At 43.1% G+C, this 27,996-nt stretch overlaps 1 protein-coding gene across 1 annotated transcript; it reads right to left on the bottom strand.

Annotated features, from left to right (window-relative positions):
• Positions 1-14: 14 nt before the first annotated feature.
• On the bottom strand, positions 15-26,836 carry PI4K2A (phosphatidylinositol 4-kinase type 2 alpha; the record flags this gene model as incomplete). The annotated part of the gene is made up of 9 exons (XM_082674058.1): positions 15-2,434; positions 6,218-6,277; positions 6,780-6,913; positions 7,892-7,991; positions 9,684-9,745; positions 14,365-14,518; positions 14,885-15,016; positions 19,337-19,537; positions 26,402-26,836. 9 exons carry the CDS (start codon positions 26,834-26,836, stop codon positions 2,273-2,275), a joined length of 1,440 nt encoding a protein of 479 aa, XP_082530184.1. The 3' UTR covers positions 15-2,272.
• Positions 26,837-27,996: the final 1,160 nt, after the last annotated feature.

The raw sequence follows: 27,996 nt of genomic DNA, 5'->3' as shown, positions 1-27,996 counted from the left end.
TCAGAATTGGACTTGTTATTCATACATCTGCATTGATTTAAATACATTACATACAATTTCTACAGTGCATTAGAACAGTACAGAGGCAGCAGCACTCTACAGCCCAGCCTCTACTCCCTGACACTGGGAGACAGGGCCTGTGGCTGGCAGAGGGCCGGGCGGTTCCTCGAGTGCCGCCCAGAAGCCTGCCCCGGCACTCTGGGCCCTAGCTCTCCCAAAGTCCACATTCAAGGCAACCTGAGTACAGGCTTCAAGGAGAACGGACGTGGGCCAGGAAAGGATGCCCCATACTCTTTGGCCTGCCAGGACTGGGACCAGCTCCCTCTTACATTGGACCCAATTTCCTTCTCATCCCAGAGCTTGTCTGCCTGAGGACAATGTGCAGATCTGCTCAGTGAGGGAAGCACCGGGCTCTTTAGACTGCTCAGGCTCTCTCAACACCCAGGTGGGGGCTTCACAAACACGTTTGCACACAGATGTCTGGAGAGTTAAACACACCTGGGTCCTCTCCGGCCTCTGGGAGCCCTGCTGCTCCCATGTTCTCGCAAAAATGATCCCTAAGGCCAAAGTCGGGGTCGGCTCAATGGGATTGTCAGGGCTGGGGCCGGTGGGGAGCTGTGCCTTGTCCACAGGGCATGCGTACCCAGCTCCAGAGACTTCCTGTCAGCGGGGTGGAAGCCCAGGATAAGCTGGCTCCTGGGGGCTGGACTGGAAGGTGCCCAGCCTGGTGCAGCTGACGAGAGAGCTGCACACCTCCTGCATGGCGGGAGCTAGGCAAGCAGAGGGAACACAGCCATAGTCCTTGCTCCCTTTCTTTGGTTGTTCTTCAAACCTTCGAGATAGTTTCTTTCCAAAGCTGATTGACCAATCGCAGGACGCCGGAAACTTGAAACGTCCAGTAGCACAGGGCTGCCCCACAGCCACGGGTGGCACCCTCTTTACTCCCCCCTGAGGCCATTCTTTGCTTTGGTGTAGAAAGGGCTCGGACAGCTGGTAAGGGGGACAGCTGAGGGAAGAGAGACATGGAAGCAAGAAGATGCACACTGGGTTGGGCAGCCACCGGGGGGCAGTGTGAAGGCCTCTCTCCTTAGGGCCCTGCCTTTCTCAAGAAGCCGTGGAAAAACTGGCCTGGAACAAGAAGTGGGGGAGCAAAGGGAAGCTGCCAACCAGGAGGCGGAACACAAGTCCTGTTACCTCCAGCAAGCAACAGTGGTAGCGGAAAAAGAAGTCCAAGGACCTAATATCCTGTCCTCTTATGTGCTGAGACCCACCCCAGAACCCTCATCGAGAGCCACTCCAGAACCCAGAACTGAAGCACTAACTCAAGAGTTGAGAACAAAACATCTAAAACAACAGGAACAAATTAGCAGACTGGGAGAGTTTGTTACCTTTGGCTACGGCCAAGGACTAAGGAAGCAAGGCTCGGATAAGTTCACCCATAGACCATTACAGTTCCCAGCATATACCCAGGTGGTATGGATCACATTTGCATGCTGGGGAGTCAACTTCCTCCCTCCTGCCTTTGCCTGAGTGACAAGCAACCTACAGGCCTAGACTAGAGGGGTTGGGTCCCCAGCAGGGAAGGGAGCAGAGGTGATCTATACCATCACTGTAAAACTGCTGGGAGTTCTAGAGCAAAAGTCTCCCCACTGTGAGAATCGTGTCTGGAGTCAGCCTATTGCACCAGTGGGAGGAGAAGGGGAAGAAGACTAGGCAGAAAACCAAAAGGAAGTGTGGCTTCTGTCTGTCCCAGCACTGCGAGTCACCTAGCTGCCTTGGTCCGTGGGGGTAAGGAACTGTGAGACACCTGGATGTCTGGGCCCATGCAAATTTAGGTCTGGATCAGAGGTTTTCTGCTATAAGAGGTTCTGGGATTCTGCCTGGGTTTTATATTTAAATTTGTATTTGCTTTTTTCTGATGCAGAATATAATGAGGAATAGCTACAGAGCAGGGTGTCAGGAAGGGAAGGGAGTTTCCCAGCCTTCCCCCAGGAGATGCTGGAAGGGAGATGCTCCTTCCCAGGCATCTGGACTACTTGCACGGAGCGCCAGCCCCCCTACGCCAGCTCTCAGAAGGGCCCAACAGCACACACTGTCCTTCTGATTGTGCTTCTCCTCGTGCTTGGGAAAGCTCTGAGGGGGTGGTGAGCAGACAGGGAGGGCTCTTAAGGGCACTGCTCTCTGCCGGCTTCTCTGGCTCTTCCTGTAACCTGCTCCCCAGGCTTTCTCCCAGGCCAAGTCTCAGACAATGTGCCTTTGTCTGCCTCTGGGGCTACCACCATGAAAAGAAGGGCTTCCGACTCTGAAAGCTCTGTGTGTAGGACTCGCTAGCAGATCGCTGGTGGGAACGGGCCGTCTCGACAATCACGGGTGGCATCTGGACGAGGTGCAGGGGACTCTTGTTGTCTTTCAGGGCCTGGGTCAGATTTAGGATCTGCAGTGGGAAAAATGAGATCAGTGAGGGCAAAGCCTAGGCATTCTGGTCTGCCTCTGAAGGGAGACCTGCAGATAGAGTGCTCCTATGAATCAAAACAAAAATAAACAATCCACTAATGGAAAATTGTACCAACAGGCTATTTACTAAAGTAAGAAGGTAAGTGGGCAATATACAGAAAATGGAAACCTCTCTACTCGTTGAAAAAATACAAATGAAAACAAATACCTCCTATTTTTTTGCCCTTCTAGTTAGTAAAGATACAGAAGACGACGATGACGACTCAGCTGGGGAGAGTTCAGAGACGTGGCTGTGGGACTGGCTCATGGGACAGTTTTTCAGAAAGGCAAGTGGAACATAAAGGCTTAAAAGTGAACAGGCCCTCTGACTCAGCAACTCCATTTTTAATGACTAAGGGAACAATCACTGACATGCACAAAACACTTATTTTCAATCAATACAGTGCAGTATTGTTTGTAACAGTGAAAATGATATAAATACCTGAGAGTATGGGATCAGCTAATAACTTAAGGGATTAGAAACAAGCAGTTAAAAAATATATTCTCTTGGCATGGAAAACTGATCACAATGTCTTAGATGGAAAAGAAAGGAGATAAGGAACCAGTATTATAGTGTGACTCCACCTTTATTTTCTTATCTACTTATCTACAGAGAAAAAATGTCTGGAAGTTGGCAGTGATTATCTCTGGGTCAAGGAAGGTGACCTAGGGATAGGGTGATTTTTGTTTATCCTTATTTTCTGATTTTCCTACAAAGACCATGTATTAAACAAAAAAAAGCCATTTCAGTTGAATTGTCCCTCTCATGCTGTCTTTTCATCATCTTTTTTTTTAAATAAAACTTTTACTTTGGAATAATTTTATACTTACTGAAAAGTTACAAAGATAGTACAGACAGTTTCTATGTACCATTTATCCAATTTCTCCTAATTTTATCATCTTATATAACAGTGGTACATTTACCAAAACTAGGAAATCAACATTGGAACATTAGTATTAACCACACTTCAGGCTTAATTCGGATTTCATTAGCTTTTCCAGTACTGTTCTTTTTCTGTTCCAAGATGCCACAGTGCATTCAGCTCCTTTCCAGTTTTTGTCTGTATTTTACATGTATTTCAGATATGTGTCTAAACGAACACATTTTCTTCCCCTTGTCAAAATCATAGTCACCACCATTTATCGTCTCTGGTAGGACAGTACAAAAGCTGAAGTTGTCCTATGACAGCCTTCTTTAAACCACTGGATGTTGAAGATTTTCACAGCCAGGCCAGACACATGGGAGGGGAAGCTAGGCGGCACCCCCATATCACACAGGCCTCAAGCCATAAATATCCTTGGCCTACAAGTGCTGCCCCAAAAGAGGCAGAGATTCACCTGGAACAGAGGTCAGAAGTGAGAAGTTGATCCTACCAGTAATTAATTTCTTTTTTACTTCATTGTTTAGGTATTGCCAGCACACTACACTGCTTCCAAGAGCCTTGAGTACAAGATCAGGCCAGAGAACTAAAAGGAGCTTCAAATGGAATCAGAGTGAATTGTGCAGGAGACCCACCCAACTTAAGAGACAGGAGTTCACACCTGCCCTGGCTGGGTCTCCCTGTGCTTTCTTTGGTTCTTTGGGTTAGAAGCCACCTTTCCAGCATGTTTAAAATGGGGTAAAATGTCAAACTGTCTACAACTTACTTTCAAAAGATTTGGCCAAAAACAAACAAACAAAATCTATCTTGGGAGAGAGACAAATTATATAGATACATTAAAGAGAGAAATTATATAGATATATAGAGATAGATGCTATTCAGATAGATAATATTTAGAGAAATAAGATAAAGCAAACGTGGCTAACTAAATGTAACAATTGGTGAAGTCTAGAAGACCCCACTCATTCTTTCAATTTTACTGAGGTTTGAAGTGTTTCAAATTAAAAAGTTGAAGAAAAATTTATAGCAGGCACATAATGCCAAAAAAGAAATACTGTCTTTGAAAATGTTATCTAAAGAAGCTTTCCCTCAGACTCTGCATTCTTTATCTAACTCCTGGTTAGAAGCCTTTATGGTGAGGAACAACTTCTATCCCCCAACTCCATCTCTCTAGGGGTTCCTCATTCTTCACCTTTGACTCTGGGCCACTGTACAGCCCACTCTGTGATTACAGCTCAGGTAGGTAGAAGGTGGTGCCTTCCTTTCACCTGCATGCTAGGAGGAGGAGCTGGACGCTCATGGAACCTTATGGTTTCAGAGGGAGGCACTCTAGGTTGTAAGATGCCACAGGCCCTCAAAGGACATTAAGAGCACAAGTTGGGAAGAAAGCTAAGATTGCACTCTCTCAATCCACGCCCCCACCCTGCCTTTTGCTACTCTAGATAATGGTCCTAACTAAATATCATGAGAGGAAGATTGCTATGATGTTGGCAAGACACTGGAGTTGGGAAGGGAGTAGAGAAGAAACTACAATAGGGACAGAGGTACAGCCTACATAAACTTGAGAAGTTTGTTCCTTTATGCTGAGTTCCATAATACCAGACGACATCACGTGGCTTTTAAGGTTTCTACAAATTCTGCCAGCCTAACTGGGCCCTTACATTATTTGGGAAATGTAGGAAGACCATGTTATGGTATTCAGGCAGCTATAATAACTGCAGCTCTTAAAACCCGTCTGTCCCATATCTAGAGAAGATGGGCTCGGTAAGCTCAAGAGTTGCTCTCACCAGAAGCCTTTTGCTAAATGGAAGAAAGAGGTAAATGTATAATTATGACCGAGAACACCCTCTTGTCCTTCAAAGATGTGAGAAGCTGTATACAAAGTCATAATCAAAATAGCTAACCCATATTGAGTACTTCAGTACACCAGCACTACTCCAACTGTTTTCAATGATTTATCTCATAATAACCCAACGAGGTAGGTGCTGTTATTAATCTCATGTTACAGATGGAGAAACTAAAAGAAAGAGAGATTAAGTAACTCAACCAAGACCTCATAGCTAGTAAATGGCGGAGCCAGGATTCAAACCAGGCACTCTGACCAGTTTGTGCCCTAACCACTAAGCCATCCCAGCTATCTTTAAGACTTCAAAGTGATAAGCAGAATGTCAGTGTCCTACAGAGTTTTTAGACAATTTTCAAGCTATTCTTTACTATGCTTTGGAAAGTCAACAACACCCTGGGGGTTTCCTTGGTTCTCTTTGAAGGTGAAGTGGAGAAAAAAGAAATAATATGGCTTGTAACTATAACAACAAAACTTATAACCATGACCAGCATCTGAGTGCTTACCATGTGCCAGGCATTGTTTTTACTAAACACTTGATACACATTATCTTATGTAATCCTCTGGCCAACTATGCAAAGTATGATTACTGTCCCATTTTATAAACAAGGAAGCAGAGACTCCTGCCCAAGGCCATAATGCTGGGAATGGTCAAGCAGCAGTCTGACTCCGGAGCCTAGCTCTTGACCACCAAGGCACAAGGCTGCGTTGCACAACTTGAGGACACAGACCACCAGGTAAATTTACCAATGAACTATCCAGCAAGGGGCACAGAGCTAAGCACATAGTAAGTGCTTCACCAAGCACCAGATACCATGGAAGAGGTGGGAGATTTGGGATGGCTACCTTTCCCCCTCAGGTGTTAACGGAGAGTTACAAATATGTATGGCATAGACTAAAATGGGTTTAAAATACAAGCTTTACACATTTACTCAACATGAGCATAAAACGCTCTCAGAGAGATCCCAGGGATGACACCAGGAGGATGTCCCAGGCTTACCTGTCCCCGCATGACAGCAATCTGCTTATGGAACTGGCCCCTATCGAATCCAGGATCTTTCTGCAAAAGAAGGGCAGAAGGAGATGGAACCTGCATGAATCCCTCAGAAGAACCCGTTTTCCTCCCCCAGTTAGAAACTTTCTAATAAAGAGAACCTACATGAAGCTTCAGAGACTTAGTGAAATTAACCACCACCCCAAGAACTCCCTGTTTCACAGATGGGGAAATAGAGAACAAGTAACTATTTTGTCCTCAGTCTCATTATTAACTCTAGAGAACTCCAGGTGCTAGTGCTCCATTTGAAAATGAGAGCTCTGCAGATACACTGCAGCCACATGACACAAAGGACACAAACCAGTGTGATTCATCACAGCTGCCAATTTTTTTTCAAACCAACTCAAACCAGGTCTTGCTGTCCACAGGGGGGAATCTTGCTCTTCATTGGCTAACACAAGCCAGAAGGGTGTTTCCATTCTCTTTGGGCTTGTATCAGGACCAATTAGAAAAACCACTGGAATTCTTTCTTCTATATGGTTATAAGGCTGAGGTTCCCAGGGCTAACCTTGAAGAGTTCATATAGGTCCTCCTCCAAGTCCTTGACGAAGTTAGGGTCTGATATCTTTGGAAGAATCAGATCTTTGATCTCCTGAGAGAATGGGACTTTTGCCTGGGGCAACCAGGCCCAGTAAAAAGGATCTGAAAAGAGGAAAAGTCAAAAGCAAAGCTGGTGTTGAAAAAATCCCTGCCCATCTCTGTCCTCCACCTATCAGAGCACTGGCAAAAGAAGGATACTGCTCTTATTAGAAACACAACAGAAAATAGAAGTTATAGGGGGGCTTCCCTGGTGGCGCAGTGGTTGAGAGTCCGCCTGCCGATGCAGGGGACATGAGTTCGTGCCCCAGTCCAGGAAGATCCCACATGCCACGGGAGCGGCTAGGCCTGTGAGCCATGGCTGCTGAGCCTGCGCGTCCGGAGCCTGTGCTCCGCAACTGGAGAGGCCACAACGGTGAGAGGCCCGCATACCGCAAAAAAAAAAAAAAAAAAAAAAAAAAGTTATAGGGGCTGTTAACCCTAAAGGTTACACAGTAAGTGGAGAAACTGGGCTTCAAACCCAGGTCTGCCTAATCCCTGAGCCTGTGCTCTTTCCCAGACATTATATGACTTTCCAAGATGTAAGCCTATCTAGAAGCAATTACTTGCCACCGAAACATTGAGATGCTCCTTCTGAAAAGACAGACAAGTACTGCAAAGGGACTAGTGACCCTCTACTTGTATCTTTCCCTTTCTAAAGGTTTCTCAGTTATAATGGGGCAGGGGCTGGCTTCTAGAATGTCAACATGGAAGACAGAACACTGACAGCAGCTTGTATTTAGAAACACAAATAGAATAAATTATGATAAGACAGTCCTCAGAAAGAATAAGAAAAATGCAAAGCAGAGATGCGAAAACTCAACTCTGTGCTTCAAATGGGAATAATGTAAGGTAAAAATTATAATAGCTTACATTATGGAGTAGTTGCCATGTGCCAGCCATTGTGCTCAAGTGCATGAGCTGCATTATTTCATTAATTCTTAGAACAATCCTGTGATAGAGGAATTATTATCTTCATTGCACACATAAGAAAACTGAGACTGAGCAAGAAAAGAGCCAGACCATAGCGGTCTTGAGACTTACACGCCCTCCAGGAGTCAGGATGTTTCAGGGGGAAAGCCAGCCCATTGTCTATGGCAGCCACCTTGATAACAGGCTCCTTCACCACCACCCAGTCTGTGTCCTGAAGAGCAAGGGAAGATTAAATATTTATTGAGTCCCACCTGCCCCAGGCCCTTTAAAATAGCAGCAAAGCATCCCATCTCAACCTCCTCAGGCATCAGTCCTTACTCAACCTCTGAACTGGTTTCCATATTGTTACCTGACTTAATACATTTATGGCACTTTGATTGGGCTAATTCAAGCTTCCCGGAGTCCCTTTCTTATCTTAGAAAAGGTGCCCTTCCCCAAGAGTTGCCACAGTCCTTGGTAACATGGGAAATGACAATAACAAAAGATTACTATAAGCCATTCCTCCTAGGGAAAGGCAGTGAGAATCCTGCGAGTATAAAAAAAAGAAAGAAAAGTCAATTATCAGTCAGCCAAGGTCCTTTGGTGTGGACCTTGACTCAGATGCCACTTCAGTGGTGGTGACCACATTTTCTAGTAAGATAACGGAACCATGGACGATAACAGCTGGCTGCTCTTGCATAAGGGAGTCTGTTCCCCTGCTTCAGTGATACATTAAAAGGAAAAGGACCAGAGCTGAATGCAGAGAGAGCGGAGCAGACTGCCTGTGACAGCAGCCCATGTCAGACATTCCCATGACTGTCTACTTGGCTCCATGTTCAGGTTAACTAGTGCCACCACAGGAACAGGCATGTGGGTCCAGGATACCTGCATCAGAATCCTCTGGGATACCTTATTTAAGGTGTGAAATCCTCAGTTTTACCCCAGACCTAATGGAGGAAAGGCTTGTACTTATCTTACGGAAAAACCCGAGTGAACTTTTTGGCCAACCCAATAAAATCTGTACTTTTTTTTTTGGCCACTCTGCACAGTGTGTAGTATCTTAGTTTCCCAACCAGGGAATGAACCCCCACCACTTGCACTGGAAGCACAGAGTCCTAACCACTGGACCGCCAGGGAAGTCCCCTGAATCTGTACTATTTTTAATAAGCTCTTCAGGTGATTCTGATGTACAGAATTTGAGAACCACTATTACAAAAGGAAGTAAAAACACTACGAGGATGTGTTAACTAATCTTATTGTGGTAAACATTGTGCAATATATACATCAAATCATCACATTGTACATCTTAAACTTGCACAATATTATATGTCAATCATATCTCAATAAAGCTGGAAGAAAAAAAAAACACTATAAAGAACAAAAGCCAACCTCACTCTCCTTCTCCAGGTAGCCTTCCTGCTAATTTTTTTAAATGTGCAGATTGAACAGGGATGGGGAAGTGTGGTGGAGTATAAAAGCAATGAGAGGGTAAAGAAAGTTGCAGGAAGCAGCTTTTTCTAAACTGATGTTCTGTGGTATTGTATTCTTGTGAGAAAAGTATTCCATGGTCAAAAGGTTTAGAAATCACTGAGCCAAACAAAATCACACAGGTGCACTAACGCACTATTTCTCAGACCTTTACTGTGCTACTATGCAATGTGAATCTCCAAAAAAGGCACAAAGTATGTAATATGTTCCAAACTTATTTGTACTTTTCTTCAGTCTATCCCTATCATTAGCAGGATATTCCTTAAAAAACAAATTGAGAAAAGCTCTTCCAAATATTAACCTACCAATTTTAAAGACATGTGCTATCCTGATTCCTCTGAACTTATGTGACCTAAATATCACCCCACTACATGCTTTCATATTATGCATATACTACACCTCATCCTCTCCTTCAAGATATAGATCAACCACTTACCCGAGAGCTAGCACTATCCATTGGACAGTCATATTTAATCAGCCAGTTGTCATTGCCTCGATCTGTGAACAGAAATATGAAGTTAGTAGAAAAAACTGGGGTAGGGCTTCCCTGGTGGTGCAGTGGTTGAGAGTCCACCTGCCAATGCAGGGGACGCGGGTTCATGCCCCGGTCCAGGAGGATCCCACATGCCATGGAGCAGCTGGGCCCATGAGCCATGGCCGCTAAGCCTGTGCGTCCAGAGCCTGTGCTCCGCAACGGGAGAGGCCACAACAGTGAGATGCCCGTGTATCGCCAAAAAAAAAAAAACAAAAAAAAAAACTGGGGTGATTTTCACTTTCAGCAATGATGAACTAGATACTCTGGACACTTAGGGACCAATTATCCTACTAAGAACAACTACAAAAAACAGATAAAATATTTTTATTCTTATTTATTTATTTATTTATGGGCCACGCCACATGGGATCTTAGTTCCCTGACCAGGGATTGAACCCACTCCCCCTGCAGTGGAAGCGTGGAGTTTTAACCACTGGACCGCCAGGGAAGTCCCTGGATAAAATATTTTTAAATCTCTTGAAGGCACTGGAGATTTTATAAGACCCTTAAGAGTTAAAGTGTCATGATCTGGGAGAAAAGGGTAATCCAGAGAGGGGAGTCCAGCATTCGTGACTTCTTTTCTCTTACAGCACCTGCTGACTTGGGAAGAGGTGGCTGCGAGGTAGAACAGTGTTCTAATAGCGCTGGGGACCCAGAGAGACAAAGTTGTAGCCTGATGATGGATAAGGTGGGGGAACCCTGATAAATCATCCATGCTTTTGGTTGAAACCTGAAAGGCTACAACCCTGGAAGTAAGCAGAATTTCCCAGCAATACCTGAAGTTAAAGTGATCCTGGGTTGCTGATGACCCTAGCTGCTTGCCAAAAGCAAACATCTCCTTCCAGACAGGATTTATACCAACATCTCAGGCCTCCAAATGTTTCTATAATTTCTGATATACGATATCTGACAATTAAAAATAACGAGGTATACAAAGAGACAACATGACACAAATAAAAACAAGAAAAACAAAAGAAAATTAAAACCAAATCTACAGGGGCCCCAAATAATGAACATATAGACTCTGAAATGTTCAAGGTAAAATCCTTAATATGGTTAAGAAGATAAAAGGCAAGATTAAGAACATCAGCAGAAAACAGGAATCTATAAAAAGAATCAAATAAAAATTCAAAAAATGAAAAATACAGTTAACAAAATTAAGAACTCAATAGATAAGTTTAATAGCAGATTGTGCTAAAGAAAGTAGTGATTTGAAAGACAGACCACAAGAAATAAACCAGAATAAAGCACCCAGGAAAAAAAGATATATACATGAATGTATATCTAACAACATATAATTTGGAGTCCCAGAAGGAACAGAGAGAAAAATGGGCAGAAGTAATATTTAAAGAGACAATAGCTGGGAATTTTCCAAAAGTGACAAAACATATCAAACTATAGATTCAAGGAAGCCTGTATATACAAAGGAAAATATACCTAGGTATATCACAGTAAAAATGTTGAAAACCAAACACAGAGTAAATCTCAAAAAAATCTAGAGAAAAAGACAGATTACATTCGAAAAGGCAACAGTAATATGGACGACTTACTTCTCCACAGAAACCATGGGAGCAAGAAGATAACGGAATGTTTTTTAAATACTGCTAAAAGAAAATAATTGCCAATCCCAAATTCTATACCCAGCAAAAATATTCCTCAAAAATGAAGCTGAAATAAAGATATTTTCAGACAAACAAAAAATAGGAAATTAATCACCAGCAGACTAGTACCTCAAAATAATAAAAGTCATACATGAAAAACCCACAGCAAACATCATACTCAGTGGTGAAAAGACCAAAAGCTCTTCTTCTAAGATCCCGAACAAAGCAAAAATGCCCACTTTTACCATTTCTATTCAACATAGTACTGAAAGACCAGAGCATTATGCAAGAAAAAGAAATAAAAGGCATCCAAACTGGAAATAAAAAGGTAAAATTATCTCTGTTTGTAGATGATATGATCTTATATGTAGAAAACCCTAAAGATTCCACAAAAAACTGTTAGAACCAATAAATAAACTCAGGAAAAGTATCAGGATACCAAGTCGACCGCAAAAATCAGTTGTATTTCTATTCAATAACAATGAACAATTCAAAAAAGGAAATTAAGAAACAAATCCAGGGACTTCCCTGGTAGCACAGTGGTTAAGAATCCGCCTGCCAATGCAGGGGACACAGGTTCAAGCCCTGGTCCGGGAAGATCCCACATGCTGCAGAGCAACTAAGCCCGTGCACCACAACTACTGAGCCTGCGCTCTAGAGCCCGCGAGCCACAACTACCAAGCCCACGCACCGCAACTAATGAAGCCTGCACGCCTAGAGCCTGTGCTCCGCAACAAGAGGAGCCGCTGCAATGAAAAGGCCACATACTGCAATGAAGAATAGCCCCCACTCGCCGCAACTAGAGAAAGCCTGTGTGCAGCAATGAAGACCCAATGCAGCCAAAAACAAAAACAGAAAAAAAAGACTCTGTGCTCCCAATGCAGGGGGCCCAGATTCGATCTCTGGTCAGGGAACTAGATCCCACATGCTGCAACTAAAAGATCCCACATGCTGCAACAAAGATCCCATGTGCCACAACTAAGAGCAACAAAGATCCCATGTGCCACAACTAAGACCCAGCGCAGCCAAATAAATAAATAATTATTTTAAAAAAGAAAGAAAGAAAGAAATCCATTTACAATAGCATCAAAAAGAATAAAATACTTAGAAATTAGTTTACCAAGGAGGTGAAAGACTTGCATAATGAACACTACAAAACATTGCTGAAAGAAATTAAAGAAGACATAAATAAATGGAAAGACACCCCATTTTCATAGAATGGAAGACTTAATATTGTTAAGACATCAATACTACTTGAAGTGAAGCAACCTAGAAATTTAATGCAATTCTATAAAAATCCCAATGATCTTTTTTGCAGAAATAGAAAAGCTCACCCTAAAATTCATATTGAATCTCAAGGGACCCCAAATAGCCAAAACAATCCAGAAAAGGATCAAAGTTGGAGGACTCACATTTCCTCCAAAACTTTCAAACTTACTACAAAACTTACTACGAAGCTATAGTAATCAAAACAGTGTGGTACTGGCATAAAGACAGACCAATGGACTAGGATAGAGACTCTAGAAATAAACCTTTGCATTTATGATCAAACAATTTTTGACAAGGATAGGAAGACCATTCAATAGGGAAAAGACCATATTTTCAACAAATGGTGCTGGGAAAACTGGATATCTATATACACAAGAATGAAGCTGGATCCTTACCTAACACCATATACAAAAATTAACTCAAAATGGATTCATGACCTAAATCTAAGACCTAAAACTATAAAATTCATAGAAGAAAACATAGGGCAAAGCTTCATGACATTGGATTTGGCAGTGATTTCTTAGATATGACACGAAAGGCATAGATTAAAAAAAGGAAAAATAATACTTCATGAAAAATTTTCAATTAATTGCATCAAAAGACACTATCAACAGAACAAAAAGGCAACCCACAGAATGGGAAGAAATAGTTGCAAGTCATGTATCTGATAAGGGATTAATATCCAGAATATATAAAGAACTCCTACAACTCAACAAAAATAAAACAACCCAATTCAAAGATGGGCAAAGGACTTGAACAGACATTTCTCCAAAGAAGAAATGCAAATGGCCAAAAAGCACATGAAAAGATGTTCAAGATCACTAATCATTAGGGAAATGCAAATCAAAACTACAATGAGATACCACCTCATACCTATTAGGATGGCTACTATCAAAAAAACAGAAAATAACAAGTGATGGTGAAGATGTGGACAAATTGGAACTCTTGTGCACTGCTGATGGGAATGTAAAATGGTGCACCTGCTATGGAAAACAGTATGGCGGTTCCTAAAAAAATTCTCAACATAGAATTACCATATGATACAGCAATTCCACTTCTGGGTATACACTCAAAAGAACAGAAAGCAGGGTTTCAAAGATATTTGTACACCCACGTTCATAGCAGAATTATTCACAATAGCTAAAACGTGGAAGCAACCACGAAGCAAGTTTCTGTAGACAGATTAATGGATGAGTGAAATGTGGTATATACACACAATGGACTAGTATTCAGCCTTAAAAAGGAAAGAAATTCTGACACAGCCTACAATATGAATGAACTTTGAGGACATTATGCTAAGTGAATAAGCCAGCCAGAGAATGAAAATGCTGTATAAGTCCACTTAGATGAGGTATTTAAAGACAAAACTGTCCTGTGATAGGCCGGGCTACCATGAATGACTAGAGATCAAGGATAAGAGGACTCTTCACGTTGCTTTGGAAGAGCCAAAGTGTCTTCTGTCTAGGACCGGGAAAGAGGCAAAGATAAAACATAAATACTCACCACTCCTGATAACTACACATGATGTGCCTGAACAAGGCTTGTCTAGGAAAAAGTATTTTCAAGACCCTCTCCAAATGTGCATAACCCTTATGTCTTAGACTAAACTCATCCTGATAGGGTACTCTGATACTAAGCTCTGCAAGCCTCCAGGCCTCCCCCGTGCCTCATCACAGTCTGGCACAGGGCACAGGACCACCCACAGTTGCTCACCAGTGTTGCGGATGATGTAATCCAGCACCACTAACCGCTCAAACTGTAGCAGTAGTTGCCGGTTAGTGTTCTCAGGGAGAGGTTCTGCTTCAAAACGACGTAGCCAGTAGTCTGCATCTTTGTACCCTTCAACAAAGAGCTGGAATGAACCAACCTGCAATCAAAAAGGAAGAATAAAGGTATTTCCTTACAGCCCAAGTGCAAAGATCCCAGGAGTAAGCCAGGTACCCACTAAGGCCCTGTGGAGTTTATATCAGGAAAGGGTTGTGACAGTAATTGCTCATCCAAATTCAAGAAGCCCAGCTAAATGGTCCAGAGGAGTAAAGTGAGAAAGTTAGGGTCTCTTTGGAGAATTATTCCTCAAACCTTAGTGCCTTAACAGAAATGAGCAAGACAGAAGCCTCCCGGCAGACTATTCAAAAGTCCATAGGTAAGTCTGTTGACACCTTGCTTCATCACTTGGATGATTATGCCACTATAAATCATCACCTTTGGTAAGCCACCTAGGCGCAGTCTATACCTTTGGCGGTAGCCCGATGCGGTTAAACCGCTGTCCAACTTTTGGCACTTTTTCCAGCGCAAGCCGCTTGCCCCTGGACTTCACTCGGTCAATGGCACTATAGTTGAAGGTCTCACTGGCCAGGTATACTACCTACAGTGGAAATAGAAGAGACACCTAGGTTAGAGTCAAATTTAAGGAACTATACCACTATGGCAGAGAATAGCTAGATGCTCACCAATACTGTTCCTCTTCCGCACATAGAAGGAATGCATTTCTCAGCCTTTCTAGCTGCCAGAATAGAGTATATGACTAGTTCAGGCCAAGAGAATGTTGACAAAGTGATGTATGCCCACTACTTCCAGGCCTGGCCCCTAAAATTTCCCATGATCTTTAGCTCACGTTCCCCAATCTGTGCAGCTGGAAATGAAGGGCTCTGAGCTGGCAAAACCACATCATGGAAAGATCCCAGATCTCTTGCCACTACCTGGAGTGACATGGGATCTAGGAGAGCTGCCTAACTAGCATGGGTCTTGATGTGAGCAAGAAATAAACTCCTACTGTGTTAAACCACTGCAATTCAGGGGTTGTTACAGCAGCTAGCATGAATTACCCTGACCACTACAGCTACCTCCTGGGTTAGGAGAAGATGGCCCAGTGCCTATTTTCTCTCCAAATAAAAACAAATTGCAATTTATTCTATACCCTTTTATTTCCTGTTGAACTCTGTACTATGTACAATTATTTACATTCAAAAATTAAACAAATATTAAAATTGGTTTTAATTTTTAGTGAGTTGCTATATATTTACATAGACTGTATCTAGAATATTACACAAGAAACTAGTAATAACAGCTGCCTCTGAGGAAGGAAACCAAGTGGATGGAAGACAGGGGTGGGAGAGAGGCTGAATTACTCTTCTTTGTTTACTCTACTGTAATTTTTGCACTAGATGCATGCATAACCTATTCAAAAACATTTTTTTAATAGGCCACCAATATTACACTTGATTGTCAAACTGCAGTGATATCACTGTAATCCATAATCCATATGTGTGTCCATTATCACACTTATCACACTGTCTCGTGATTATCCATTTGTATACCTAACTTGTTTCTTAAGACTAAAGAAATGTGGGGTGGATGAAAACATCTTATTTACATTAGCATCCCTAGTACCTAACACAGTGCCTGGCACATGCTCATTTATTAAGTGAATGAATGAATGAGTTACGAGCTTCTTTCAGAGATAGCTATAAGTGAGTTTTACCATATAAATACCTAAAATCAAATTTATAAGAAAATTCTTTCTTTTCCTAAGCCTTGAAAAATTCATTACAAATAACTAATTATTTTGCCCCCGAAATCTCAGAGACAGCATAAAATAATTCCCTTCCTCCCATCCATCCATCCATCCATCCATCCAGTTTTAACAGAGTACCTAAAACGGATGTGCAAAGTACTGTAGGTTAGCACTCTCTGCCTTACAAATCTGGAAACACAGGCACAGGAATAAAGGGGAAAAAAGGCTTTCCTAAGACTACCTTGCCAGCTTCCATGGTGAAAACACTGGCTCTCAAGCCATAAACCACCCTTTCCCCCCATGAGATTTATTTTCGATCAATTTTTGTAACAAACCACTCTTTCCCTGTGACTAATGAAACTATCACAACCTGAAACCTTGCAGGAACAGAGAGCAGAGACAGTGATCGAGTGAGAATTACAGCCTTACTGCTTGAAGCTCCATCTCAGCGTGAGCCCCATTTCCATAGTGACAGATGCTCTGATCAACTGGATAGAATCCTATCACAAGGGTGGGGACGGAGGGAGGGGAGAGATTTCCTCTTACTATTGTCCAACAGCTGTAATGTAAAGCTTGCAAATATATGTGGGTTTCTTTGGCTTGTTTGTTTTGTTTTAGCATTATTTATTTATTTATTTATTTATTTTTGGCTGCACTGGGGGGTCTTCGTTGCTGTGCATGGACTTTCTCTAGTTGCGTTGAGCGGGGGCTACTCTCCACTGTGGTGCATGGGATTCTCAGTGCAGTGGCTTCTCTTGTTGCGGCTTCTCTTGCTGCAGAGCATGGGCTCTAGGAGCGCAGGCTCAGTAGTTGTAGCTCGCGGGCTCTAGAGCACAGGCTTAGTAGTTGTGGCACACGGGCTTAGCTGCTCCGCGGCATGTGGGATCTTCCCGGACCAGGGCTCGAACCTGTGTCCCCTGCATTGGCAGGCAGATTCTTAACCACTGCGCCACCAGGAAAGCCTCACACAAATGTATGTTAAGCTTGCAAAGTTCTGTCTCATCTCAGTCTCATGGAAGACAAGTGTTTTTGTTGTTGATTTTTTGATGTAAAGGATCCTCAGTTCTCATTAAGGTTCTCTAACAGGGAAAGAGGAAGCCCAGAGATAGGGAAGAAAGGGATTATGTGACATTAATGATTAGAATAGTCATAAAAATACCACAGGCAAAGATGTATGGAGTGTTTACACTGTGCCAGCTGCTGGGCTACATGTTCAACATGGATTAACTTGTGCAATCTTCATAGCCACTCTCTAAAGTAGGACCTCTTTCTGTCCCTATTTTTATAGTGAGGAGACTGAATGGGCAGGGGATGTGGGGGTGACTTGCCCAAGGGTCACCCAGTGAAGCGCTGCAGCACCAGAATTTGGACTTAAGCCCTCTGGTTCTTAGGCACTGCACTCGAGAAGCACAGGCAAAGCAGACAGGCACAGGGCATGGGTGGTCTGCTATTTACCTAGCAGAGAAAGGAAATTACAGTGATATGCAAGGAGTACTTAGAAGCATTTCTAGAGTCTAAGAGGGGCCTAGTAGGAGGATTTCAGGTTAGGCAGGAGATCTTAGGAGCTTTAATTATCATACAAGATGTTCAATGTGCCGTTTAACTATACGCACACAGAGAGAACTAAGTATAAAGGGAAGGAATGAGCTGCACAAGGCCAGGCAGTGACTTAGGTGTCAGATGGGAGCTACAAGCCCGGAACTACAATCAAACATTCTCTCCATTGGCCTGAGGTTGGGGGATCTCTGTTACTGTTTTTTCATGGTTTGCTATCTATCCACTGATTCCGCTGGTACTTAAGGAATGCTTACTGTAAGTATAGTACTTTGCTAGGTGCTGAGAATGAGAGGAGGAAATTTCAAGAAGTGGTCCCTGACTTCTACAACCTTAACAAATTAGTTGGCTTATTTGAAGTTTGGTGGCAAAGGAGCAGACACAGTTAAACATCCACAACAATCACATTTTCTTCTAACATACCCTGGGAAAACAGAAAAAACAGATTTGAAGGGAAGCTCCTGTCTGCTGATCAGGCTCTTTGCCCACAGCCTGCTATCTAAACCGGCAAAGAAAACCTTAAGCAGGGGTTTTTAATCTAGATCCTATGAGTCAAAGGGTAGACTTCAACTTGTCTATGAACCATCCTCCTGAAATTATATGCAATAATTGAAAATATATGTATTTTTTGTGGGAACAAGATTTATAGCTTTTATCAGATTTTCAAAGAGGATTAAGACCCAGAGATACAAAGATGCCCCTGCAGCCTTAAAGCATCAGATCAGAGTTCCCCCTTAAATTGTTACTAAATCTCAGGGAGCCACACACTAAATGAGTGACGACGTGTCCTTAGATGTTCATATGCTGACAAGCAGATTTCTTCCCCTCAGAACCCTTGGAAGGTTTCATAAGACACCCTGTAGTACAGGGGTTCTTAACCTAGTGTCAGTAAACTTCCTGAAATTGTATGCAATAAATTCTATATTAAAGCATGTTTTTGCAAGAGGTGAGGGGGCGAGGGGGCGGGGGGCGGGTATGGTCCAGACCCTTCAATAGAACCTCAGCTAAGTCTATAACACATACAAGGTATGTACAAATCCATTCTAAGTGTGGAATTGCCTGGATCTGGGAACCCGATTTTGTTATGTTCAGACAAGTACCAGAATTCCATAGCATAAAGATGGGTGAGGAGAATTCCATGTCAGTTCCCTGTAGGTGTTCAGGCCAGACCTTTACTCTAACCCTCAGCCAATCCTAGAGTCCTCCTTGGCATAACTTGCATTAGTGCTTAGCTGACATCAGCTAGTCCATTCTAGACTGTATCTAAATCCTGGAATAGCTCAGAAATCTAACAGAGTAAGCTACAAAAGTAGCTAGGTTTCTAACCAGCTTGGGGTTACCTGGATCCAAAGACCCAGGGAGTCCATACATGTGCATCAGGTCAGTGAACTTCCTGAAACTGTGTGCAGAAAATTTATGTGTATCCTTCTCAGGATAGCTTTCATCGCATGATCAAACCATGAGCTGAAACCTACCACCCCCACCAAAAAAAAGGGCTGAGAACCCTAGACTCAGGGCACAAATAGCTGTCACTGGATCTAGCAGTCCCACTAACACGTAGCAGGGCTTAGGTCCAGGAAAACTCTGGCCAGGCAGTAAGGCTTCCTGGAGACTAACCTTTGTACGCGGTACAATGTTGAGTTCCAGTTTTTGGTCCACCAGGCTGGCCCCTGCCTCTGAGAGATAGCCCTGGTTGAGGACAAGGCAGTCACGGCCAAAGCAGCAGGGACAGCACAGCTTTTGCAGCCACTTGGTCCACTTAGGATTAAGATGCCCGTATGGCTCTTCATTCTTGGGTTTGAAAACAGCAATGATTTTCTACAGAGACAAAAGAAAAAGAGGATGTTAAAGGCAAGTTGATTAAAGTAGCTCACAGTCCAGGTCAGCAGGAATCTAGAAAGAAAAGAGAGGGCATAGGCAGACAATCCCTATGTACAGTTAGACACTGGCTTCTCCCCCAGCTTGTAAGGGGAAGACACCAGCTCACATGAGCAGCTGAGAAACCCCCTGCCAGAAAGGGCTAAGGCCAGAGAAGATGCCAAGTCTGGTATATACGGTACAACAGATTCTAACACCATCAAACCCCAACTTCTAAGGTACACTCATACATGCTGTTGTTCTGCATCAATTATGGAAAGACTCAAAAAAGTATCAGCTGAAAGGAAATTAGTAAGGTCTTATAGAATGAGGTTAAGAAAGTTCTTTCATCAATGGTAGTTTCCTCTATCGGCCTTACTATTCCACACCCACCCCCTCCGCGTGTTAACAAACCTTAAAAAAGTTTAGGAATGACAAACTAAGAAAGCAATGGAAGAGAAAAATCACAGCAGGAAAAAGGATCTGCTACCTGGTTAGAATGGATTTCTTTTAAGTAATTCTGATAGGCAAGAGATCAGGACATGAGAGGCCACAAAGATTAAGATCCATCTTCTCTGGCAGACAGTAACTTAATCCTCAAAGATCCTTGGACCTATGGGATGCTGCTGCAATCTAGAAACTAAGGCCTTCCCTCCTGAAGGTTTCTTCCCCAAGCCAGTCAGCCCTCTGAGGTGGTTTTATATTTATGTCATTCCTTCCAGTCCCCAAGCTGGTACTTTCAAAGGAAGAAAAGTAAAGTAAATATGCTATTCAAGTGATTCATCTTTATATCATATGACTCTCCCTCTCCCCTCACCCCACAGCCAACTCAAGCTAGTCTAGGTCATAAGTCATTTGCCTGTGGGTGTCACTTCCTGAATGGCTGGTCACAGCAAAAAACACAAATCCACCTGACTGCATTAAGTACTCATATTAGGAACTGGCTAGGCACATGTCTAAAACAATAACTGGTCAATCTTGAGGACAGTCCCTTCAAGAAGCCTTGCAAGGATTTGAGAGGGCAAGAGAAATACAGAACTTTCCTCCTCCAAAAGAATCAATTTATTCTTAACGATAAACAAACTTACTTATTCACCAGAAAAAGTCAAATGCATATATTCATATTCTAAGTCTTCAGAATTACATTCTTATCTAAAGTGGCTAGGAAGAGGCCTATTTTAGCAATCGTCCTCTCTGTCTCTGTACCCCTGGAACCCTGGGCTCTGAATCACACAGCAGCAGTAGTAAGTGGCTTACCATACAGAGAATGACTGATGACTCCAATGTAACTCTCTGGAACCTGGGCAGTGAAACCACAGTACAACTTGAGGCCCATCCCAGAACCCACCAGTCAGTTCAACTGAGGCACAATGTGGAGTTCTGCAAGCTGGTCCCCAATGAAAGGGAAACCAAGACATTCCTACTATTAGTGAGGCTGAAAAATAACAGGGCTAAGGCTTAAATACTTCCACTTAAAGAAAGCAGAACTTGGGAATTCCCTGGCAATCCAGGGGTTAGGACTCTGCACTTCCACTGCAGGGGGCACAGGTCTGATCCCTGGTCGGGAAACTAAGGTCCCAAAAGCCACAAGGTGCAGCCAGAAAAAAAAAAAAAAGAAAGAAAAGAAAAGAAAGCAGAACTTGAAGGCCAACATTGCAGCCAAGCATCTTTTATAGACTGACCTCTCAAACTTCTCAATTTCCTTCCACCAAAAGGAGAATCAGAAAGCATTTTGTTGACTCTAAAAGCATTAGTAATCATGGTTCTCTCAGTATTACAAGGGTTTCATTAAATAATAATGCCTGGAATGGACAAATAGGGGAATGGTAGGGTGGGAAGGATGGAGGAACAGAAGGACATTCAGACAGAAGGGGAGACAAGTGCCTTTCAGGACTAAGCGTTGCCTCAGTTCAATTCAATTCTGCCAACATTTGCTCAGTACCTAGTTCTTATAAGACAGTGCATCAGCACTCTGTGGGTTTCCTAGACAGACACATAAAGCAGCCTCTGGCCTAATTTCCAAAGCTAATGTTAACGTCAAATAATCAACTGTGTTACAGAATACTCAAGAATATTCTCCTAATTCATAGAAAACAAATTCTAAAGCCACCCACCAATATTTGGTTGAGAAAGAAAATAACTACTGCCTAATTTGTTTCACCAACCTTTCTCTTCTTTAATATACTTTCAATTCCTTTATTACATTTAGGAGAAAGCTTCAGTTTGATGTCAATATTTTAAAAACACCCTCCCTTAACACCCACTTACTAAAACCCCTTTTAATAAAGGGGTTAAGGTGCAGGTAGCTCAAGTAGCAGCAATCCATGAACTTGGGGATAAAAACAGCACTGCACAAGGAAGCAAGGGGCCACTCACTGGCTGGTGCCAGACCCGCAACCAGTTACTGAAACCTGGAACCCAAAAGGGGTTCCTATATCTATGCAGCAGCCCCACGGAGGAGGGTCTATGCTGTGCTAAAATCTAACACAGTTCAAGCACATCACTCATACTATGCAGTGAAATATGCAAAAATAACGCATAATAAACGTTTTTTTTAAAGTTTGGTAAACACAAAGTGGACGGTTCTCAAACTTTTTGGTTTCAAGGCCCCTTTAAACTCTTAAAAACTATTAAAGACCCCAAAAGCTTTTATATACATGGGTAAAATCTATATTTGCTGTACTAGAAATTAAAACTAAAATGTTAAAACTATTTATTAATTCACCTAATCATAAAAATAAGCCTATTACATGTTAACATAAGTGACATGTTTTTATGAGAAATAACTATATTTTAAAAAACATTTAGTGAGAAGACTGGCATTGTTTTACATTTTGCAAATCTCTAATGTTTGGCTCAATAAAAGACAACTGTATTCTCACATCTTCTTTAAAATTCAATCTGTTTCAATATCATACATCATGCGACCTCTGGAAATCTCTGCTGTACACTCATAAGGAAATGAAAGTGAAAAAGGCAAGTCTGTATTCTGTAGAGGTTGGATGGAAACAGCATTCTTTGACTTAGCTATTTAGGTAGAGAAGCCTTATTTACATGTTAACTTTTACAAAAGAGAGGGATGTACTACTCCAAATATATGAGACCCTGAAAGAAGATGGGCTGTAAGTAGAATGTAATAAAAGAGATTCAGCCTGTATTTATTTTCCTATCCACTGCCATCGACCCAACCTGCCTCATCCATTACAACTTGTAGCCTGGGACAGCTCCCTATAACAGATGGTAGATGATGCTTAAAAATCTCCAGAACTACACCTATATATGGTATACAAACATGACTGTGTCTTAACATTTTAGTAATAAATAAGTTACTCTGTTTGAGATCTTTATTCTTTATTTGGCTATTAGTGTCATTCTCAACCGAATGTTAGGACATCAAAATTTCCTGTAGGGCACAGGTGGTTAGAAGAAACACATTCAATATTACAACATAATTTTATATTTGAAAAATGGAAAATAATACTGTACTGTTTTCATGACAAACTCTTGGTGAATGAAGTATTTTTAAAAGGTTGAAAATTACTGATACAAGGCCAAGCTCCTAGAACATGTGAGCAGTACCTGTAGAATTGTGTCGCAAACACCAATGAGCATTATCTAATGAATTACTATTCTCAATATGAAAGGATCATCTCAGAATTATACTACTTTTGCTTTATTCAGTGCCACATATCCAAGAAAGCCTAATCCAGAGGTCAGTGGGCATGTAACTTAAAAACGAAACAAAACACTCTGAACTCCTGCTAAGCACCAGGAATTAGGCCAGGGGCTTTCATGTGTGGTATCTCATTTACTCCTCCCAATAAACTAGTCAATCACATGCTGTTCTATGTTTTGGCAACATGAACACCTAGAATTACTAGCCTCTCAAAACAGAAAATTCTCAAAAAATACTTTCGTAGATGATTGAGCATGAGACCTGAAGCACAAGGATGTATGTAGATGAGGAGGGTAATATGAGCACTCTACCATGACTCCTGATCTAGCATTTTCCATCTTACTGTTCCAGGTCCCTTACTTGCTCATCCTGAGGAAGGAACCACCCTACAATGGGAAATGGAATCAGGGCTGTTATCTTTAAGAACTTTTCAGACTGTCCAGCTGCAAAGTACCTGTGGCAGAAACTGCTGGTTCCCCCAATCTCTGTTCCCTCTTCTTCCTTGGACACAGGTCCCTGATTTTTAGCTGGGCAAAATAAAGACTACAGTTCCCAGCCACGACTGCAGCTAAGTTCTGGACGATGGAATGTAAGGAGAAGAGTCTGGTGCAACTTCTAGGAAACGTCCTACAGGGAAAGGGCATCCTCTCCCTCTTCCTCTCCCTCTCCTTCTTCCAACTGGCTGAAAAGCAGGCAAAATGTCTGCAGTTTGAGCAGCCATCTTGGATCACGAAGTGGAAGCCACATGCTAGGGATGGCTGACCAGCCGGACGGTCGGATGCATATTGTTCATACTGCATCCATGATAAAGGAAAATGCCATCCCAGCTCTGAGCAGTCTGTAGACTTCTTTTAGGAGAGTCAAATGTACTTTTATTCAAGTTATTATTATTTTAAATTTTCTGTCACACACAGCCAAATTTAGTCTTAACCAATATGGTAGCTGAAAAGAGAAACCAGAGATTCAGATGACTAACTCTGAGGCAGCAGGACATAGTAGTTAGGAGCATGAACTCTGGAGCCAGTCTGCCTGGGTCTGAATCCTGCCTCCTACTTAACAGCTGTGACACCCTGGGCAAATTAGGTATACTGTGTGCCTCAGTGTCATCATCTGTGGGGGCAATAATAGTACCTACCTCTGAAGGTGTTATGAGTATTAAGTGAATTATTATTTGTAAAGCATTTTAAATAGTACCTGGCATACAGTAAATGCTATCTACGTATTTTTAAATAAAATAGTTAAACACATTTGCAGCAGGGTCAAAGATGACAAAACTAACTACAGTGAGTCTGTGGTCCAGTATAACCCACCATAGCAGTTAGGAAGTGATCCTCTGCTCTGAACCACATTTTCCTCAGTGTGAAGAGGATGGTTACACTAATAAGTTTTATCCAGTCATATGTGTCTTGACTTCCCCTCTAAGAAAGGACAGTGGCCAGGAAATTTGAGAGACTAAGATCCTGCAAATCACCAAGAAGCATACCCATAGTGTGTCATTCTCTGTGGCCTATGTACTGAGGTGGTAGTACTTTACCTGCCAGGTAGAATTGAGAGATCATATTACTCCCACCTGTCAGAGCACCAGAACACTTCTCTGCTGACCTGACACACTTCCAGTGTTACAGTGGAGCTGTAACAGTGTCATGAAAGAAAAACAAAAACCTTCCTCCTGCTTCTATACCTAACAAAGATAATCTAGCCCATTCTTACATCAGCCAACAAGCAAACAACTACAAAATAAAATAAAATCCATTCATATCTTAGATCTCACTCTGGTTCCTAAATAAAAAAGATGAAAACATCTTGCTAACATTTAAACCTCAGGACACCCACCTTTCTTTTCTTCTGCAAGTGACGGTTCCTGTTTGAGCTTTCGATTTAACTCACTGCTCCCTTATTTGAAAGACTTACTACTCTCAAAGCTTTCCCCTGTCTCAGTTTATGTTAACTGATTTGATGGCAGAATTGCTCTCTGGTTCTTGGTGATAATTCAGGGACAACAACTTCTGGGGAATTAACTGAATCCTTCAATGAACCTAACCAAGAGCTACAAGTCACAATCCATCCTGGCCACTCAGCACTCCTGCCAAAAGAACACACCACCCATCTCAAGAGTTCACACAAGAGAGATGCAGAGAAAATGTGAGGGAGCTCTGATACCCATCATTTTAATAAGCATAACAATAATACATTTTCCCAATAAACCATTCTGGTCCATCTGAGAACTTTAACAGGGAAGATTTGATTTTTTTTTTGACTCATTGATATTCCAAAGATACCTCTAGTTTGATCTAAATGCCTTAAATTCTCCTATGGTTATCAAAAGAATAAAGGTCACTTTTCAGCCGCCCTGGTCACTCCATACCCCATCCCATCCCCCTTTAAACACATACAAGGGGCAAAATAAAGGTCAAACAAACATTCCGCCTTTGTTAAAAAAGCAAACTGCTGACAGTCCTGGGTGAGAAATGAAAGTAAAAAGTACCTGACAGTCCCATGTTTCTCAAACTTCACATTCTAAACTGAGGAGCCACAAGAAGGATTTGAACAATTTCCCAGAAGTGAGCAATAACCAGGACAAATGAAACTGATGAGTCCACCCACTCTTACAACAAACGTCTGCCAATAAGGGGCCTGGGTTGGTGGCAGGAGACGTCCCCACAACAGAGAAGGTTGGGAATGAACCCTCAGAGCCCCTGATGGGTCACCCGTCCTCCTCAATGAACAGCGACAACACTGGTTCAGTCCAAAAAGAGAGGACGGGCTCAAAGCTCAAAACAGTACGTCAGTGGCCGAATGAGGAACCTACTAGAAAGCAGCATCTCCCCGCGCGTCTCTGTCCAGAGGCCGACTGCCCCATCACACCGCAGGGCCCCTCGCCTGTATCTGGTCAATTTCCTCTTTTCATTCCCGCTCACTCTTCCCCTACCAAATAAGTTCTGATTTATTTCTTCATTCCGGACAGCTTATCCGTCTCCAGTCCTCAGTAGAATTCCAAAATCCTGTCAAGGGGCTCTGCACTGTGAAGTTTCTCCATTTCTTAGCCTTTCAAACTCCCGTTCTCCCTCTGGCTGTGCGAACCCTCAAACTTCCCCGGACAGGCCCACCCTCCCCGATGCCGGCGGTCGCGGTCCCCAGCCCGCTCTCACCCCCTGAGGGTCCTTGACGAAGTAGCTTCCGCTGGAGCCCTGGTAGATGCGCTCGGGGAAGATGCAACGCTCGATGGCCACCTCGGCCTGCCGCACCACCGCCTCGAACTCGGGGTCCTCCGGGAACTCGTTCCGCTCGCGGTGGGCCTGCGCGGCGTGCGCGGCCGCCGCGGCCTGGGCGGCCAGGGCTTGGGCCTGCGCCGCCACGGTTTGGGTTTGACACTGGGCCGCCGCGCCCCGGGCCCGATCCAGCAGTGGCTGCCGCTCCCGGTCGTGGCCTGGCGAGCCCTGCGGAGAGGGGGCCGGGCCGGCCACCGCCGCCACGCGGACCGCGCCTCCCGGCACCTGCGGAAAGTGAGCGGCCGAGGCGGACGGAAAGGTGTAGTCCGGAGGTTGGGCCCGCTCAGGGGACACGAGTGGACTAGTCTCGTCCATCCCTCAGGCCGCGGGCTCCAGGACCCGGTGCGCTTCACACAGCTGAGATCCCGGCTGGGACCAATCCGCGAAACCCCCAACCCTCCCCGGGCCAACCAGGTCCCGACGCCTCTTTGGCCCCGCCCCTACCTTCCCTGTTTACTTGGCGACGAGTAGACACGACCCCTCGCGGGCGAACGGTAGCCAATCAGAAACTATGCCTACGCAATAGCGTCCTCAGCACTTTTCGCTGATCACTTTCTGTGAAGACTGCGCATGCTCCAGGAGCCAGCCCCGGGTCAGACACTCCTTCTGCTCTTACCAGCCCAGCCCCGCCCTTAGATTCCGATTGCTGGCCCTTGTTTGGAAGTTTACAATAAAGCAGCCAAGCTCCTCAGTCACACATCCTAGTGATGTATATATGTCATTCCTAATCTCCCAATTCGTCCCACCCTCTCCTTCTCCCCCTGTGTCCTCATGTCCATTCTCTACGTCTGCGTCTCTGTTCCTGCCCTGCAAATAGGTTTATCTGTACCATTTTTCTAGATTCCACATATACGTCTTAATATATGATATTTGTTTTTCTCTTTCTGGCTTACGAAAGCACGGAGTCAAACTCTGGACCGCCAGAGAGGTCCTACATCATTGATCTTATAGGACTATATATTTGGTCAATCATTTCAAGTCAGCTAATCATCATTAATTTTATCAGAGGCTCAGTCACACATTTGGTAATGTGAGAAACAATCCTGTAAAACAGGCAGAATACAAGTAATATAGCTAGTAACATTAATAAAGTCATAAGTATTTATGCTAAGAACTTCTCTTATGTGCAGGCTAGTATCTCCCCAGGTCGTCTAATCAGTCTGTTCTTCACTAATCGCTATCTTTAAGCGAAATGATACATTGGAATTGTACATAAAGTTCACCAAATATGTCTGTACACACAAGGATTGAGAAAGGAATGTTATTTTCTAAGGAGTTATATGGTTGGCGCCAGAAGAAAAATTGATCTTGTATTTCTGCTATTGGGGAGGTCTGGTTAATGCACAATGCAGATGTACAATGCACACTAGAGAGGAAGAAAGCCCAAACTGGCAGAGAAAATTTTTAAGTTTTTCTTGTCTTGCCTTAAAATGTGAATGTTTATTTCATCATTGGGAAAAGAGTGAATCAAAGAC

Source organism: Grampus griseus (assembly GCF_964374135.1).
Source record: "Grampus griseus genome assembly, chromosome: 16".
NCBI classification, from domain to species: Eukaryota; Metazoa; Chordata; class Mammalia; order Artiodactyla; family Delphinidae; genus Grampus; species Grampus griseus.
The sequence above is the reverse complement of the archived record's forward strand: the minus strand, read 5'-3'. Positions and strand labels throughout refer to the sequence as shown.